Source organism: Electrophorus electricus, chromosome 5 (assembly GCF_041902795.1).
Source record: "Electrophorus electricus isolate QZ-2024a chromosome 5, ASM4190279v1, whole genome shotgun sequence".
NCBI classification, from domain to species: domain Eukaryota; kingdom Metazoa; phylum Chordata; class Actinopteri; order Gymnotiformes; family Gymnotidae; genus Electrophorus; species Electrophorus electricus.
The window spans coordinates 29,312,166-29,330,469 of NC_137501.1; the positions used below are offsets into that span (position 1 = coordinate 29,312,166).

The 18,304-nt window shown below is 40.8% G+C and overlaps 1 protein-coding gene across 8 annotated transcripts; it reads right to left on the reverse strand.

Annotated features, from left to right (window-relative positions):
* Positions 1-5,606: 5,606 nt before the first annotated feature.
* Positions 5,607-18,021, reverse strand: ppp1r21 (protein phosphatase 1, regulatory subunit 21). Of its 8 annotated transcripts, none has more exons than XM_081714718.1 (22): positions 17,476-18,020; positions 16,682-16,750; positions 16,335-16,481; positions 15,748-15,849; positions 15,398-15,562; positions 15,187-15,245; positions 14,923-15,017; positions 14,390-14,442; positions 13,898-14,047; positions 13,588-13,689; positions 13,282-13,370; positions 13,024-13,160; positions 12,644-12,736; positions 12,123-12,250; positions 11,770-11,922; positions 11,091-11,315; positions 10,727-10,981; positions 10,314-10,349; positions 9,405-9,551; positions 8,483-8,581; positions 7,953-8,081; positions 5,607-7,310 (listed from the first exon to the last, which is right to left on the reverse strand). In XM_081714718.1, exons 1-22 carry the CDS (start codon positions 17,527-17,529, stop codon positions 7,281-7,283), a joined length of 2,517 nt encoding a protein of 838 aa, XP_081570844.1. In that variant the 5' UTR covers positions 17,530-18,020; the 3' UTR covers positions 5,607-7,280. The 8 variants fall into 8 exon arrangements, with proteins under 8 accessions (XP_081570844.1, XP_035386049.1, XP_081570848.1 ...); XM_035530156.2 differs by having other exon boundaries at positions 9,405-9,521; positions 11,223-11,315; positions 17,476-18,019; XM_081714719.1 differs by lacking the exon at positions 5,607-7,310 and adding an exon at positions 7,361-7,534 and having other exon boundaries at positions 11,223-11,315; positions 17,476-18,021.
* Positions 18,022-18,304: the final 283 nt, after the last annotated feature.

The following is an 18,304-nucleotide window of genomic DNA, read 5'->3' on the forward strand; positions in this document are numbered from 1 at the left end:
AGTAGTAGCTTCAGGTGTGTTTACTGATACTCATTGTCTTGTATTAGATGTTTAACAGCCGAAGCCCTCAACCTGCCTCCCAAAGACTACGTTCCCCATAATCCTGTGTATTGCCAATCCCCTGTATGTTGGTTTCACCTCTGAGTAGTTCTCCCTAATGTGTCTCTGTATCTAAACCCCTCTGTTTGTAGGTGGCTTTGTGAAGCTTTGCCTGCACTACCCATAATGTAACCAAGCTGGTCTTTAGTACACTTACCTTGTACTCTGGTTTTGATCTTATGTCTGATTACACCTGTTTGCCTCTTTTATCTGCCCCTAGCCCCCTGAAACCCTTTAATTCAAAACAAACTTATAATAAATACTATGTGTTCTTACACCCAACGAGTAATTACACGTGGAAAACACTGTTACTGTCACAAACTTTAGGACATGGGTATGCCAGCCATACTTCTAGTCTGGAACACAGACTACACTTTGTGTACTTTTTGCTGTAATCTGAATGCCTGTAACTCATGGTTAGCTAGGAGCCTAAAGTGTGTGTGGTCAGCATGGTGGCTCCATTGGGGCAGGTGGGTCTCTGGTGGGGAAAAAGGACCCGGTTATTGGAGTGAGATTCTGCAGGAAGGTCATGTGCACACAAGGGTCAAGCTTGCATTTCCACAGAGACCAGGTGACAGCCCCAGTACCCCTGTAGGCATTTACCTACCAATTCTTTACAACACAGATGATTTACTATGCATCAATTATTAATTATGTCTCATTAATTAAATCAGTCTCAACTTCATTGTCACCTTTAACACTGGAATCATTTAAATAACCATGATTTCATTTAAGATACTGGCAACAACCAGAACCTGAATGATATCAAGACAGACAACGTGGTGAGAATAAAGCATACATTTATTAAACTGATTTTTGCCTACCTCTTTTGTATTGTTTGCCAGATTAGTTTTTTGCTCTTTGGTTATTGGGCTCGGACTGTTTACCTACATGATTTGGATTACCCCTGTATTGGCTTTCTTGGTTTTGACCCTGGCTTGTTCACCCATTATAAAGTTGGAACAAAATAAACCTATCTATCTATATCTGCGAGCGTCTGGCCTTACTTGTTGCGTTACAGGGGGCTGGAGAGTTGCTGACCAACAGGTGGCGCTGAACCCATTTTGCAGGGATTTCACAACTATATAAATTTAAGTTACCCCTTGCATCTCCACAGAGACTGGGTCACAGCACAGCAGCACGTGCCGTGCCTATTTCTGCTAGCAACAGGCACGTGGCTGCGCTTTTACCCCTGTAAGTACAAGTTCGTGGAAACAGCTAACCCAGAAATGCAGCACCCAAACTTACATGACTGTGAAGGGCCAAGAAAGCAAAGAAGTGGGGAGTGTTCCTTATGTGTCACTTGATATGCAAGGCAAGTTTACTTGTATAGTCCTGTTCCTACACAGTGACAATTCAAAGTGCTTCACATACGATATAGAAGAAGAATACAACCTATTATGTCCCAAGATCCATCACTTTGGGAAGGTCTTTGCCAAAACAAATAAATAAATCGTTCAAATACAGTTTATTCACATAAAGTTTGTTAATTTAAATAGAAAACTAAAGAAATAAAAAGAAATTGAAGCGATAAAACCTGAATTAAAATATGATTAGTAAAAACAGTGCATTATACATAAAGTATTGAGATTAATAATCAAATTATTTATATAAGGCTTTTTACAATGGATGTCACAAAGCAGCTTTACAAATGTCCGAGTCCAAGCCCACAGTGAGCGAGCCAAGGGCGACAGTGGCGAGAAAAAACTCCCTAGAGCACGAGGAAGAAACCTGGAGACGAACCAAGACTCAAATGGGCATCCCATCCACCGACAATGGTCACATGATTAGGGATACAGAGATTAGCCGAATAGGTCTGTAATAATTACGTACTGTTTATGTGATGTATTTAGATATTTGTAAATTTGAAGTAGGGACCTTTCTTCATTTTTACAGGTAGGAAATCAGGGTAACAAAGGCATGAAGTTTTTCCAGCTAAACGTTATATGAACTGTAATTTTCTTGTTTTTATATTTTCTAGAGACACACAAGGTTCCATGTTCACTGTTTTATACAAACTGTTTTTACTTACACATTATTGCTGAGGTTCATTTCAACAGTGCACACAGTTATGCAGAAATGAAACTGTGCTTTCCTGCAGTGGGCTTTTGCTCTAGACAGTGTGGTTAATCATCTTTAACAGCTGCGGAAAAACATTTATAACATGAGCTTAGCATGACAAGCTCTCTAACTGTGGTTTTGTGTGGAGTTGTGGAGCATCTGCACACAATCACTTCTGTTTAGTTCCACATACAAGGACAGACAAACGCATCCAGCCATGTGGAGAGACCATGTCATGTAAATTCATTCTGCTCTCCAGGCTGAGAACAGGAGTTGCCAAAGGAACAATCTTTTAGAAAAGCAAAAAACCTCTTGTTTTTTTACACAATGAAAGCCAGTAGCATTATTCTCCACCCAGGTCAGATGTCTTTACTCAGTTTCCAGGAGTTGCATCTAAAAGCTTGATGTACTAAAATGTTCTGAAACAGTAAAATTTGTATATGTAACGTGGTGGCCCGAGCACCGTAGGGTGTGGAGCAGGACACGGACTCTCTAGACATAGACAAGCATGTATTACGTACGACATACCGGCACTCACATAACATGATGTGGCTCAACTGAGGAGGTGAGACAGTGAAAGCCACATTTGCTAGAGTGAGAGCCTGCAATGGAGCAGAGCAGTCCTAACACTTGTTTTCCATAAATACTCATAATGCCATGAACTATGCATTTCAAGTAGACGTAATTAAATATTGCGCAACACGGTACTTGCGTCTGCAGGTGGCCAAAGTGTTAGAAGCAGAAACCGTACTTGCTAGGGAGTATATGGCTGCATGACCTCTGATAACAGCATTAAAGAGCATTAAGAATACTCTAACATTTTTCAGTCCAATCCCTGCCTATGTTGTCTGCAACACAGTTAATTATACCATGGATAGTAATTATTTCTTTTTTTTTTGTCTCAAACATTCTGAATGTAACATTTCCTACAGCTTTTAAGATACAATCACCATACTTAAAAAAATATTTTCCCTTTATGTCCACATACATTTATTAAATATTACACTTAAGTCACAATTCCTTTTTACACAGCCAGTTTCCAACCTCTATATATCGCTCGGAATTTAACAGGCACCTGTTGCTGCTGCACCTTTACGACGGATGTAAGATAAATGAGCTCCTTTATGATTGGCTGCCCTGTATTGTGCTTCATTCAAAAAGTACTCGGAGCTGAAATGCCCGAGAAAGGCGCTTTAAGTGGCTGTGCTAAACTGCTATAGGCTGATCAGGTAGAGATATGCAAATACAGTGTGCTTGTGACATCAGACAATCTAATTTCAGAATGGGGGTCATTTTTGCTGCTTAGATGCCATATATGGACCGTATGGACCATTTTACTTCAAAATTTCAGTAAAGTAAACTAAATAAATCCATGATGGGGCTTTAAATTTGCTACCCCATCATTTATCATCCCTCCATCTTCCTCTATTTACTTTTCTATTTTTCTCTGGTATCGCCGTTTTAAAAAAAACATTTGCTAAAAGACCAACACTGAGTTAAGACTTAACATTTTTAAAAATATAATAAAAGGAGAATGTTACTCATTTCACTGACTGTATACTTATATTCATTTTGAGTGATTTTCCTTGTTAAAGTAACAACAGTAACAAATGTAGCATGTCACAAATATATACATGACTATGTATAAAAAATGAAAGACATCAACATGAAACACTGGAGCTGATTTCAGTTAAGCACCAGGTGATGGAAACTATAGAAGACCAACATTATAAAAATATTGTTAAAGGTAATGGTTAGATTACAAGTGGTTAAGACAAGTTGTTCTAGGTTGTGCTTACTGATGTACACCAGATGGACATAATGTCACAGCAGAGGGTCTGATGGAGCAGGTGGAACATCAACATTTAAAACAAAAATGAACTGCTTGTATTTAGTGAAGCATAAGTGTCCAATGCAAGGCATGCAGATCCATATAAGCTTTGATAAAATCCATCCTCATGTAAAAGATGTATTGTCTCAATCATAGTGATAACTTCCTTACCTAATACAAGCCTTACCTAAGACAAAACCTTCCTTACCTAATACAAGCATGCAATTATCTTTTTATTTGACCTACCTCCAGTAAATCATGGTACCTAAGTTAATGAATAACATAGGAATACTCACACACTTATAATGAAGCAAAGAAAAGTTATATATAATTACAATACAATTCTAAAGGACAAATCAATTCACTCCTCCATATTCTTGGAGAACACTTTCCAACATATTCAGAATATGATGAAGTGTTTTTACTATAGGAACTTGGAGTTATGAGATGGCAAAATCCTATTAAATGTCTATTTGTGTTCACTATATTTCACTATTTGAAGCTCTATAAAACACACAAATCAAATGATCATAATGGTTAAAAAAACAAAACAAAAAAAGAGAATTAAGAGAATTAAGGTCTTGTGCAACTGCTTTTACAAAGGCCTCTTGTGAAGGGCTCCTCCTCTTTTTAAAGGCCCGAGACACCAGCTCATCTACCGCTGACATCTTCAGGGCCACACCCATAGTGGGCAGAGAATGAAGAAGGAAGAGAAAATTTGGGAACAGCTGGTCTAAAGTCTTACAAAACAGTCAATCTACAAGTGTGGCAGCAATAGTCTTCATGTTTACGGTAACTTCATGTGTGAACCAATGCATAACAGGTATGTAAAACAGGTAGAATAAATAATACTTGACTTGTAAAGATTGCTTGGTTATTATAAACATTATATTGATTGGTTTTAATCTCTTTAAGAGTGACAATTCATAATTGTGGCCAAGAGCTAAGTCGATGCTCATAACCTACTACTTATTCTCCACACCAGAGGTAAAGATGTGTTAACACCAAGCCATAGCAAAGAAACTATATCTTTTATATTTATAAATATTTTCATATTTATAGTAATATGATCATTAGAAGGGTGGGATTTAGTGCATTATGCTAATTACGAGCAGTGGAAGTTATGCATACAGACCATTAAGAGCAAACATTCATATGCAATACATACATTTGTGATTCTTTTTAATATCACGTATACCACCACTTTTATATTACAAATGGCATACTTTATTTTTCACGTAACAAATCAGTAAAAATATCCTTAATAAAAGCAGTAGCGCTATTTGTCAAACTGGATAAGTATCTTTAAATCTTCACATTCATGGTTCTCAAACCTTTAGCCTAATAATATGAGTGGCTTACCAAAATCAAAGTCAACAATGTAAAACCTGTGGTATCTTTGAAACCAACGTTACGGGTGGACTAAATAAATATTTGATATTGAATGTTGGTAATACAACTAGGAAGGCAGTTAACTAAACACCAAATACTTGTGAGAAAGTTCTTATAGTACCGTTCAGTCAAACAGGTCACAGAAACGGATGGGATAACTTTTCATCTAAAAGGAAGTATCACTGAAAGTTACATGAAATGAAACTCCAGGATGCAACTCACATACTTTTCCAAGTTATTTATTTCACAAGTATGTCATGTTTAGTTTGCTTTACGTACACCGTTTTCATATATGGGCAGTAACTGGACAGGATTAAGTGGACACACTCTTCATTCTTCAAGTCCATGAGCAGTTCTTTACAGACAGGGCATCCCTGTGCCATTTTGTCTATTATGGGTGTTTTGGCTGACATTAACCATCTGTAACTGAGTTCATTGGTCCAAAGAAACACATTTTTAAACTCATCATTGGTAGTATAGTTCCTTAACAAAGAAACAAAAAACACAGTACACAGACATAACTCAAACATGATATGAATTATATGTATATTCACATCAACCCTCATGCCTTCAACGTATAACTCACTTATGCAGAAGGATCAGTTCACTGTGCATATATATATATATATATATATATATATATATATATATATATATATATATAAAAACAATCCAACAACTACAACAAAACCATAATGACCTTCATCTTATGCTCTCTACATCACTGAATTTTCCTCTGTATACATGCTTAAGTAATCAGTACAGCTGAGATTATATATATATATATATATATATATATATATATATATATATATATATATATATATATATATATATATATATATATATATATATATATATATAGTAGTCTTATGCACTGGATTAATGTGTTTCGATGAGGTTAATGGGTGTCCTTGTGTTACCTCACTCACTGGAGCTGCATAGCACATCATTTGCTTTTAATCATTAATGCAACGAGTTGTCAACCTACTCCAAAACGCTGTATGAGCATTCCACCAATCACAATTCTTGAAGTAAGCACACTGATAAACATCATCTGTTTCTGATAAACATTCTGAGAGATCAAACAACAGACAATGCTATGAGCAGTATGCAAAATGTTTTTTTTCCTCTACATGCAGCCTGGGGTGCATCCTAGTAACACAGATTTCTCCGTTTCACACAGTCCTGAAATTTTCACACAGACCAGAAATGGCTGTATGTAAACGACGGACAAATTCAGGGCAACAGATATGCTACTTGAACGCACCTCCTATGCTTAGCCACGTCGCACTGAAATGTTAATAGGAAATGTTCAAAGATGCCACCATCACATCTGAAGTTGTACTATAACAGCAGTATGTCACAATATAATCACAATATGGCAGAGTGCTTGTCTCACACAGTCGTCGAGTCTGAGGCGGACTCTGCTCCCTAGTTGGTAAATGTCTCTGCCTGGGCGAAAAGAAAAGCTGAGGTTTCTCCTTTCCACTCAAAATCAGGTCACACACATGTACTCATAGGTAGACAAAATCATTCACTCAACACTTAAAAACAAAAAAACCCCAAATCTACAAACACAGTCAATATTACACAGGCCCACAGCACGTCATATGGGTATTCATAAGAGTAATAACGTGCATGTTCACATCACACACACGAGAAGCATCAATATCTTCAAACTGTTCTGACCCAGGAAATGAAGAAGCATCTCCCCAGCACACAGAAGTAAGCCCTTCACTAACACTCTCCGTCTTCATGGAAATGTGGTAAGTTTGTCCAGCAATAAGTTGAATGCCATGTGTCTCTGTTGTTCAGGTGCTGTGTGTGTGTGTATATATATATATAATGTGTTCATTCCAGCTTGACTCTCCTCCACTCATCCTGGTGCTGACCACTACCGGCCCTTGTTCTTCTTAGAGTTACCCTATATGGAGTACACACAGGAAGATGTCTTCAATCAATCAAACTAACAGATGAAGTTATAGCATTTTACTGAAAATTTAATTCTACCTATAAGAGTTTTAGGAAGCAGGTGAAGTGTTGTGAACAAATATGTTCCTGAATGCACAGCATTTGCCTACAAATCCACAAGATGAATTCATTTTGACTCATTACATGGACTTTCCTGGGTTTTTGTGCATGCACAACCTATATAAAAGTGAAGGAAACACAGGAACTTAAACAAAGGTACCATATGCCATATTCCAACACCTGGAGAAAAATGACCATTTCTATCAAACATTCCTCAACCTTTTTACTGGCAGCCAGGAAATACTGGTGTTCACATCAAACAGAAAACACAACCATTCACACAAGGGACCTAACCTTCAAAGCCTAGTACAAAAATGCATACTGATAATAAACAACCAACAGACAAGGTGCACATATAAAAAAAACACTAAAAATCAAGTTAGAACAGGAGGGCAGTAGTATTATTATTAAATGCAATTATGATACAATGACAAACGCAATCACCACATATGTGTGTTTAAATACATTTCAAATCATCATCTACAGCGGCTTTAAACGAACAGAGCCAGTAACGGCTATAACGTGAAGCGCCGACCTTGTTCCCAAGTTTGAGCGTGTCGATCTCCTCTCGCTGTTTGCTGAGGGTGTCATTCATGCTGCACAGATGGTCGCTCATCATGCTCAGCTGGTCTTCATAGCTCCTTTTGGTCGTGCTCAGTTCATCCTGGCCAACAGGTCAAAGACGTGGTTTACACTTAGCAGTTTTACCTACATGAAACTGTCACAACATCAGCAAGCTCCAGTTTAACAGATGCTCGAGGGTCGTGCTAACCTTTATTTACTTTCTGAAAGCAGTAGTAATGGGATCAAAAATCTCAGATCCAGATTCATCTTTTAAAGCTACCCAACCAGGGGTGCTAGTGCGCTATTAATTATGCTGGGTCAGGGACACTTGCACGTTCTGTGTGAAACATCCCAGACTGAGATGTTCTGCCACTTTTCTCGCAACCCTTTTAGATGGATTTGGCTACATGCATTTCCAAGGACCCGCCTCTCTAGCTGTACTTCTCTGTGAGTGGATGAAACCTGTGTTGGACAATGTTCCTCTTGGATGGGACAGATTACCTGCAGTCGTGTAACGTTCTGATTGGCTTGCTTCATATCCTCAGTCAGAGTTTCGCGAGTTTTCTCTGCTATGGCGAGACGTTTAGCAAGTGCCCGGCACTACAGGAGAAAGCAAATCACACAAGGCAAAGAATTTGCGTAATCAAAGCTATAAGGAAGCAGATCACAATGTCTGAATGAACTCACAATGTCAACCTATTAATGGCCTCTGTCCACTCAGCTTTGAAAAGAGGATGAGACCTAGGCTAAATGTGAAATATTTGCGAAAAAGGATCTCCTCAGCAAACCAGACATGCTTCCTATTCAGTGCGGCTCTTTGTTTCCTTCAGAACAAAAGCAGGACTGAAAACAATGATGTAGAGGTCTTTAGGTTGCCATTAAAGAACCACAGACACCTGCAAAGGAATATTTACTGTCTTCTCTTTCTGTTCAGAATTGATAAGATGGACATGCTGTCCAGAGAACATCCTCATAAACGCTAGCATAATACTGACTATAGCGTAAGAAGCAGATCAAGACTTTGTAACAGGAGCCCTGATTTAAGGAAAGACATGCGTCATGTACGTGTGTCTTTGAAGCGCTTCAGTGACATCTGTGACTGACCTGTGATTGGTTCAGAGATCCAGACTGAAAGAAAAAGGTCTGTGATTGGTCAGTCAATCAGCAGTTCTCCCTGAATCTTGACATCACTGATTTTGGGTCATTTTGGAAAATATGATGCATGGGATTTTGCATAAAATTATGCAGACGAAGTCAACGAGCAGTAAACCACCAGAAAATTACACCTCGTTTTCATGGATGTGCACAACATATTACATCCAATCTCTAATCCCAAACTCCAGATGTCCTGATTGTAATCCCTTCCCGTAGTATGAGTGGTGATCCAGAGGAAAGTGGGTGGGGAAGTCCAGGCTGGGCTCACCTCGGCATGGAAGTTCACGGCCTTGCTGTCGGACATCTGGAGCTGGGTGGTGAGCTCAGCCACTCGGGTCATGTAATGGGTCTTGATCAGGTGCTCCCGAGACTCCTCATCTCCAACCTGCAGGGCAGACGCACGCCTCACTAGGAACTATTGGAAGAATGATGCATCGATTCTGGCCAATACATCAATTCTAAAGGCTACAATGATCCTGTTGATCCAATGTGCATGCACTGACCCATACCATGAACCTGTTGAGTTTAGTAACATGATAATCCCACATTGTTTTGTGGTCAAAGAAGACCAAGTAATTTTTCATCTTAAAATGAAAAATAATTTCAGTCAGTTTTATTGATCGTGTATTACTGAAAGGAATTCACACATTGCATCACAGCAATAATGAATAATTATGAATAATTACTAATTACCGAATAGTATACACGCTTACTAGTAAAACAAAGATAGCATGGATGTCTTTTTAAACCCATTTTTGTCATTTAGTACTGTCCAGTCTGTGCAGTGTGCCTTTAAGTCAGCTAATGCCCGGCTGAGAAGGTGCAGGACATGGGACTCTCCTGGAAACATCAGGGGTCTTACAATCAACTCTTTGAAGCCGCAAATGAACAGCCAAAGGAGTCTTAACATGGTCAGAGGAGACTGCTAACCATGTGATTAAATACATTATCATATTTAAAATCTCTCCGAGAGAGTACTCTCCATCATCTAACCCTTGAATGAGGTGAAAGATAGATCACTTAGAACTACCAGCCTTCTGAAGGATTACATGACTCCTTAGTTACAAATGTGAACCACTGCATTTAAAACATTTTTTAACACTATAAAAACTTACACACACACACACAAATTCTAACACAATATACTCATTTTATATTCCATGTTTTTGATACTTACACTCTCACTGGTAGGAATTGTGGTTAGCATTCCAATCTGATGGGGAAAAAATTAATTATAGAATCACATCTGCAGATAATTAAGACAGTAATAAACACGAGCTCTAAATGCAGAGCACATTTATCTGCTCTATACCTCCGCATGTCAGTATGACTGCCCTCTTGACATAATGCAGAGGTACATAATACTCATATTTAGCTAAACACATATACATACATTAAATACAAAATACATATATTTAACAAAAAAAAAAAAAGATTTACTCAGTAAACATAAAACACTCATTTAGGCCTCCCCAAACATTATGTGGAGAGGTTTTCTGTAAGGTTGTCTCAGCACCTTTGAATAAAACTCCACTTTGCTCAAGAAAGGAAAAAACAAAACAAAAAAACCCCTCTTTGAACTGCACTAACCATACTGGTGCTCTGAGACACCTCGCTGCCTGTCCTCTCTTCCGTTTCCGGGTCGGCGGGCTGCACGAGGTCGAGCAGGCCGTCCTGGGGGCTTGGCCGGGGGGCGTCCTCCGACAGGTGGGCAGAGAGGCGGGCCTCCAGCTGGGCCATGCGCTTGCTCTCCTTCTCCAGCCGTACGCGGCCCAGCTGTGCCTCCAGGAGCCAGTGTTCCTTCTCCTGTTCCAGCCGCGCGATCTTCTCCTGACTCTGCTGCACCTGTGGGCCACATCACTCTCTGTCTGTTCTCGCACCCTTTTTTTTTTTAAACAGCAAAAAATATCCTGACAATGAAGAAAATGCTAAAAAATAGAAAGGGCTAACCTACCTGGTCAGGACCAATGAAATGTTTTGTTCCTTTGTTTTTAAACAGGTGTACTAATGCATGCGTCATTAAACCGGAAGGGGAAGCGATTTTTTTCTGCCTAACAGACGCAAGAGGTGGGAAAAGTGCACATGCCTGCTGCGTCAGTCCCTGCCTGCTCTCAGTGGAGCTGGTGAGCACGCGGCGGTTGCAGAGCGCCTCCGTATACGGCACAGACACAGGTCGTGCCTAAAAGGAAAAGCCCATGCAGTGAGAGCCTTTTCAACCGTGGGGAAAGCCCAGCATTCAGCCACGACACCACGGCTACCAAGCGTAGCTCTGAACAGTCAAGGAACTCAAAAATAGATACAAATCAAATAATCCTTCAGTTTTCCCTTGTTTAATAAGGTAGAATACTAGCTAACCTTACACAATGATGCATAATAATTGGCAGTAGTAACTCAGTGGTTAAGGTACTTGACTTGTAATCGGAAGGTTGCTAGTTCAAGCCCCACCACTGCTAAGTTGCCACTGTTGGGCCCCTGAGCAAGACCCTTAACCCTCAATTGCTCAAGTTGTACTCAGTCATAATTCTAAGTCGCTTTGGATAAAAGTGTCAGCTAAACGCCGTAAATAATAATGTAACGTAAAAGATCAGTCACTATAAAATATCACGTGCTGTTAAGAGTTGTGTCCAACTGACCCTCCTGAGTGTGTGGATGTAGGCGGCTGCCTGCTTCTTGTTTCTGAGCATGGTCTCTGTCTGCAGCGGGTTCAGGTTGCCCACACCGGCTCGCGGCCCATAGCCGGCCGACGAAGCGAAGAAGTCCAGGTTGTTATTGAAGAACGTGGCGATCTGCACAAATTTTTAATTGAAAACAAAACAAAAATACCTTATATCTCATGAGGCAGTGCCCACAGTGTCAGACATGTCTTATCATTTCTAAACGTTGTTTCGGAGACGCATCATTACGCCACCGCACTGCCGTCTGCCTGCATAACTTCCATGCTCATTCTCATGCACTGATGCTCGTCCAGTGCCCCCTGCTGGCTCACTTTGCTGGTGCAGCTGGTCAGTGAGGCCAGGGAGGACAGCAAGCACTCATTCGTGGTGCGCAGCTTCTGGGTAACGGTGGGCAGCTCCTGCTCCAGAACCACTTTCTGGCTGTAGTGCTTGGAGAGCTCTGATAAAGAAAGAAAGAAAAAAAAAAAAAAAAAAAAGAGACAGGGCAGAAAGGAACAGAAGACAGATAAAGAGAAAACAGTAAATGAGTACTGAAGCGGTCATAAACAGACTGGTCTCCGTTCTGAGAGTTTCAGGGGCTCATTCCATGCCAGTGCTTGGACAGAGGGAGGACTCCATATCTAGCTGTTATCATGTAATGTAATCTATATTCATTCATCAGTCATCCATTCTCAGTTCCTTCTTCAACTCAAATGAACTCAACTCAGATCGAGTTTACACAACAACAACAACAACAACAACAACAACCACAACCTTCTATACAGAGGGACTGTATCTGCTGTGTGAAGGGATGATAAAGTGAGGAGGGGGTGGGGCACGATGGACGGCTCACCCCTGGTGGCGTCATGCAGGCCGTGTAAGCAGGCAGCCAGCTGGGTAAAGACGGCACACGAGCTGCTCTGGGGCATGGCGTCCGAACGCACACCTGTCACAAACACACGCACGTGGCGTCTTCCATGAACAGCCCTGGGCTTGTAAATCAATCAATAAATGAACACATCGAGCCAGGTTTGTTTATTTCAATCTCCTATTGTTCTATATATATATATATATATATATATATATATATATATATATATATATATATATATATATATATATATATACATACATATACACATACACATATACACACACACACACACTCTCTCTCTCTCTCTCACTCTCTCACTCTCTCTGAATTTGCTGTATGACCAGCAGTGCAGGACTCACTGGGTAAGGCCAGCAGGCTGATGTAGCTCTGCAGCTTCTCAAAGACTGAAGTGACACGCTTCATATCGGCCTGGAGCTCACGGTTCTTAGCACTGAGAGACGCCGTGCAGAGAGGCACATCACACTCCTCTTCCAGGCTGGGGGGGGGCAAGAGAGTGAGAGAGGAAAAAAGAATGAAGAGAATGAAGAGAAATACATAAAGAATGAAGAGAATGAAGAGAAATACATAAAGCAAAACAATGAGGAAACTGCACCTACCTCTTAAGCTGATATGGGAGGATCTTCTGCAGAAAGCTTGTGTAAGTGAAGAAGGATTTGGAAAAGTCCTGCAGTTTTCCCACCGTCTCCTACAAATACAGACATGTCATGTCATAGGATATGAACAATTTGGATGCGCTTAAACATTTACAACAAAAATAAACACCATATATATATATATAAGGTGTACTGATCTGGATGTAAGAATAAGTCCTATATATATATAATCTACACCAAGTTGTAAAACACCTGAACATAGTATAAGAATCATAAACCTATTTTCTTTATAAAATCAGAAGCTCTCACCAGTACAGTGACCGTGTCCTCTGTGACGCTCTGATGGAGATGCAACAAACCATCCTCTAGGGGGCGCACATATGCAGCATTCTCATGCAGATATTGTGAGAACTGAAAATATTTTTTTCAAAAAGGAGGGGGGACTCACAATCCAATCATGGATTTGCTATCTTATGTTTCAGTTTACAAAGAAATCTCCAAACAGACTCAAAATGAAAAGAAAAACCTTAATTCACAAAGAAGGGAGTGAAAAGTCCAGCTCAAACCCCCACAGTGTACAGACTCAAACTTTGGAGCCTGTCGACTGCAGTTGCGTTACCTTCTGGTTGAGGGGGGAGATGGGCTCGATGGAAGAGTCCAGGGGGTAAATGTGGATCCTCTGCTCCGTGTACGAGTGGAAGTGGAGGAGGGCAGAGACCAGGTCCTGCACGAAGGCCACAGCCTGTCCGACTGCATCGCGCGCTTTCAGCTAGGCACAACAACGGCATCTCAACAACCCACTTCATGTACACAGTAATTAGAGCCAACAGCTTTCTGACATTCATAGTACCCATCAGCCACCCTGTGGCAGTGTTGGGTTAGTGACAACAGGACCACTAGGAGCTGGATGTTTCTGTACGATCAACCACTCTTAACGCAGCACTAGCACTGACATGTGAGCTGAGGATCTGCAGTTCGCAACTGAGCGCTTCCAGGGAAATAGTTAAACCTAATAACGCTTCCAGTGAGTGGTAGGGAAAGAGCTTTTTCTAATAAGGAGGGTGGTGAGTGTGTATTACATGTAATATATGTATGGATCAAGCTTCTTTACCTGATGTCTTCTATTGTGTGGGGGAACATTCAAGCTGTTGTAGTCACCAAATTCTTCAGAAAAAAATAAAAACACCTTCATAACTACACAAATGTCTATTAAGCCAAAGTTCTCTATTACATATTCAAAAGCTGTAATTGACAAGTTTTTTTGAAGATGTCTTTAGTTTTGATTAAAACTAAGTTAATCAGTTTGAATAATCAAATGCACTGGTACACACAGTTTGATCATTTGCACCAGATGTTGCTTAAACCTTTGGCTTGGCTTTACAGGAACATTAATTAAACAGATATTTCCTTTTTAAATTTGTCCATTAAAGCACTTTTTATAATTAACTGGAGACTATCATATTTCTGTGCACCATTTCTCCTTCATTGGCTTTCATGTTACAGATTCATTGCATTATACTCAGGGCAGGTGGACGAAGATTTGTGGCAACTAATGTTCTCGCTCCCTCTGCACACGCACTCCCCTCCTCCCTCCACCATGACAGCATTTTGGCCAGTCAGAACGTGACGTGCTGCTGTACTCACTGGTATCATTGAAGGGCACTTTTTCCTGGATGACGCTGCTGTTGTGCTTGAGCTGATTACTCAGCTCTGTCTGGTACTTGCGCAGTTGCTGCTGGCTGCAGATACACAGGGAGAAAACATTCAGGATAGTGCTGACCCCGTGCTTTTTAGGCTGGTGAAAATGTTGCGCAGTCAGTTGTAATCCCAAGGATTCCACTGGAACTTATAAACAAATGTTACAGTCTACTGCAAATCCAGTAGATAGATATATGATGAATAACATACCATTCTTCCGTCCTAAGTCTGCAGTCCTTGGCTTCCCGTTCCAGTGTCTGAACCTTAATCTACAACGAACCCGACAACACCCCCAATTAAACCTCGTTCTCAGTAACATCAGTTAAAAACACTTGGTCTTGCTGACCATCTTAAACCAAAGGGAGCCTCTGCTCACATCCTTTGGCAAACCCCTTTTCCCAGTACAGTTGATCGGCCTCACCTCCAGACGAGCCTTGTCATTCTGCAGCCTCTCGATGGTGTCCGTGTATTTGGCGGTGAGGCTGTCTACCACAGCCTGGTGCTGCTCCGTGTCCCACTCAAGCTTCTCTAACCGGGCTCTCAGTTGCGCCTCCTGCTGGCGGTGGAGCTCATCTGCCTCGAAGAACTGAAAACGGGGGTTTGGGAGTGTCAACTAAACCTGCGCATGTTTCCAGCCCAGGTGTGTGTGTGTGTGTGTGTGTGTGGGAGAAGGAGGAATCATGTGAAGCTTATATCCTCAATATAGAACATGTTAATGGCCGTGTTAGCTTGGAAGGTCATGCACAATATAGCACCTTAATCATCCGTTACCTGAATATGAAGCCTTTCATTCTCCTGAATCTTCTTCTGCAGATCTTCGTCAAACACACTCTGGGTCTGAAAACTTGGCTGGGAGGGAGAATCTCCTTTATTCTGTTAGAGGACCAGCAAAACTACTTACACACAGTGGAGACATGGGTTTATATCTCTATCCAAATGTAACAGCTCATGAGTGAAGTTTACTGCCTAGTGTCACTTGTGTTTTGGTTTTGAGCAATGCTGTAAATAGTCACTACTGTCCTTTCAGCACAAACACAAAGGTTAGAATTATGCTGGAAATGCCTGAAAAGCACAAGGCACATGTACTATGCAATACAAGAATGATACAAGAATGATATCCTGTTATAATATTTTCAGAAATAACACATTAAAATAGACCTGCTGTGGCCAGAGAAGCTGCGGTCTTCCAAGCAAGCAAGCAGCATACCGGATCCCACTTGCTCAATTAGCTGGTCTCAGACTTCATACACCTGATGAGCTGTATTAGTGACTGCACTACACACATGCAGGACTCGCCGCCCACCCCCGTCCTGCAGACGTAACCCGTTTCAATGCGTGCGAGTTCCCGCAGGACTCACCTTGCTCTTCCTGCCTTTGGTCTCACTGGCCTGTAGCTCCTCCTGCAGTAGCTCCACTCTCTTGGCCAGCTGCTGGTTCCTGAAGCTCAGGCTATCCATCTCCTGCTCAGCCTTACGCAGACTCTGATCCTTCTGCTTCAGATCGTCCTGCAACCGAACCCAACACAGGTTAACATATGCAACAGCTAGGTTAAATAAAATGCATATATATATATATATATATATATATATATATATATATATATATATATATATATATATATACACACACACACACACACACACACACACACACACACACACACATACAGACACGTGTGTGTAGAACTAGGAGGTAACTGAATTACCTTTAGGGAGTTGGTATTGGCTTGTTCATCCACCACAGCCTTCTTCAGAACTTGGTTCTGTGCTCTGAGCTGTCAGTTTGAACATACACAATCGCATGTTTAAGAGTGAAACTTGGACAACTGAAAATTAGGAAATAAGATCGAGTTTGAGGGGGGCCGGGAAGCAGGCAGCTGTCACTGAAGTAACATGCATTAAGGAAATGCATGACAACAGTCAGGTGACTGTTGAGCATGTGGGCACTCTGCAGATTAAATGTTAACTATGGGGGTTGTCCATTAACTGTACGCGACAGCATCCTGGCTGTGGTCATTTGTTTTAAAAACAAACAAAAAAACCTGAGACAATGATTTAAAAGCACATTTGACGGAGACGCGCCAGGGCGTTGCTGATAATCCTAAACCAAGTTGCGGGTCCGTGTCCAAATTAGCTGAAATGGCTTTCAAGTCAAGTCCAGCATAACAGGTGTCTCAGACAAGTCCGGCGTGCTGAATAAACGCTTTACCACTTATCACTGTGTGTCAGTCTAGACAGCTCTGCACCACACACAAATCTAGCTAGATGGCTAGATTTCAGGTATCCATGTGTGAACATATAATTAACTAAATGAGGTATCTTGTACCGGCTGATGAATCGACCGTTCATACATTAAATAGGTTAGAAAGTGGCTAGATAGCCACACACTGATCAGATTCTTCCAAGAAACCGTACATAAATGGCTAGCTAGCTAACATCCTTCGGCGGTTATTAAAAGCTCCACCCCACATCAGGATTATTCTTTTAAAAGGCGCCTTACCTTCGAGTATTCTTGAGCGAGTTTGGTATACTTGGCCTGGAGGTCTGCAGTCATTCTGAGAGTCGCCTCGGATAAAAAAACCAAACCCCGAAGATGAGAAGATTCTACGAACCTAGGTAACTTCTGCTCTGGCGTCGAGCCTGACGTTTGGAAATTCGAGTTAGCTATGATTAGCTACTTAGCTGTTATCTATCTTGCCGACGCTAACTGAAAATATTCGATATTTGTACAATCGTTATGAGAGAATCTGGAGACTCCTGTTTGACCGTTGATGAGTTAGCGTTATCTATCTTAGCTAATAGTATTTAGTAGCTGACTAGCTATTACGGACATTAGCTAGGTGGCTAACACAAGTTGTCTGGCTTTGCTGGCGATCAAAGCAATAACGGCGAAGCGTGATGTTTCCTTGAGTGACTCTCTAGTCTAAGAATACCGAATCAGTGCTGCTGTTAAACTTTTGACGGTCATGTTTAACGTGTTGTCGTGTAGCAGTTTACGGTCCAAATTCAACTCCAGTGAGCGGAAAGTGAAGTTACTGTCGCACTGTAGCCATCCACAGATTTCATAATAAAAGTAACCGGCTAAGTAATATTTTTGTCAAAATTCTGTCATCAGATTTAGTCTCAATCTGACCCCTAATAGCTCAGTGTCAAAATGCTCAAGATTTTCTTTATTTTAAAAAACCTTGCTAAAAATCTTGCATTTTTCTTGCCTGTACATTACTGATGCATTTTATTTGCTTAGAGTATGGAATTTAAACATGTCTGTTGTGTTTTTAATCGAACAACACTTTTGATTGTGCAAAATTATTTTTTCTTAAAATGTATTA

Excerpts from the sequence above, each read along its gene's own strand:
- ppp1r21 (XM_081714716.1), bottom strand. The coding sequence starts at position 17,529 with ATGACTGCAGACCTCCAGGCCAAGTATACCAAACTCGCTCAAGAATAC. Across the intron at positions 9,552-10,313 it reads CAATTCCTACCAGTGAGAGT|TTCCTAGTGAGGCGTGCGTC; the intron begins GTAAGTATCAAA and ends TTCTTCCAATAG. Across the intron at positions 7,535-7,952 it reads CGCTCAAACTTGGGAACAAG|GTTGTGCATGCACAAAAACC; the intron begins GTCGGCGCTTCA and ends ACTTTTATATAG.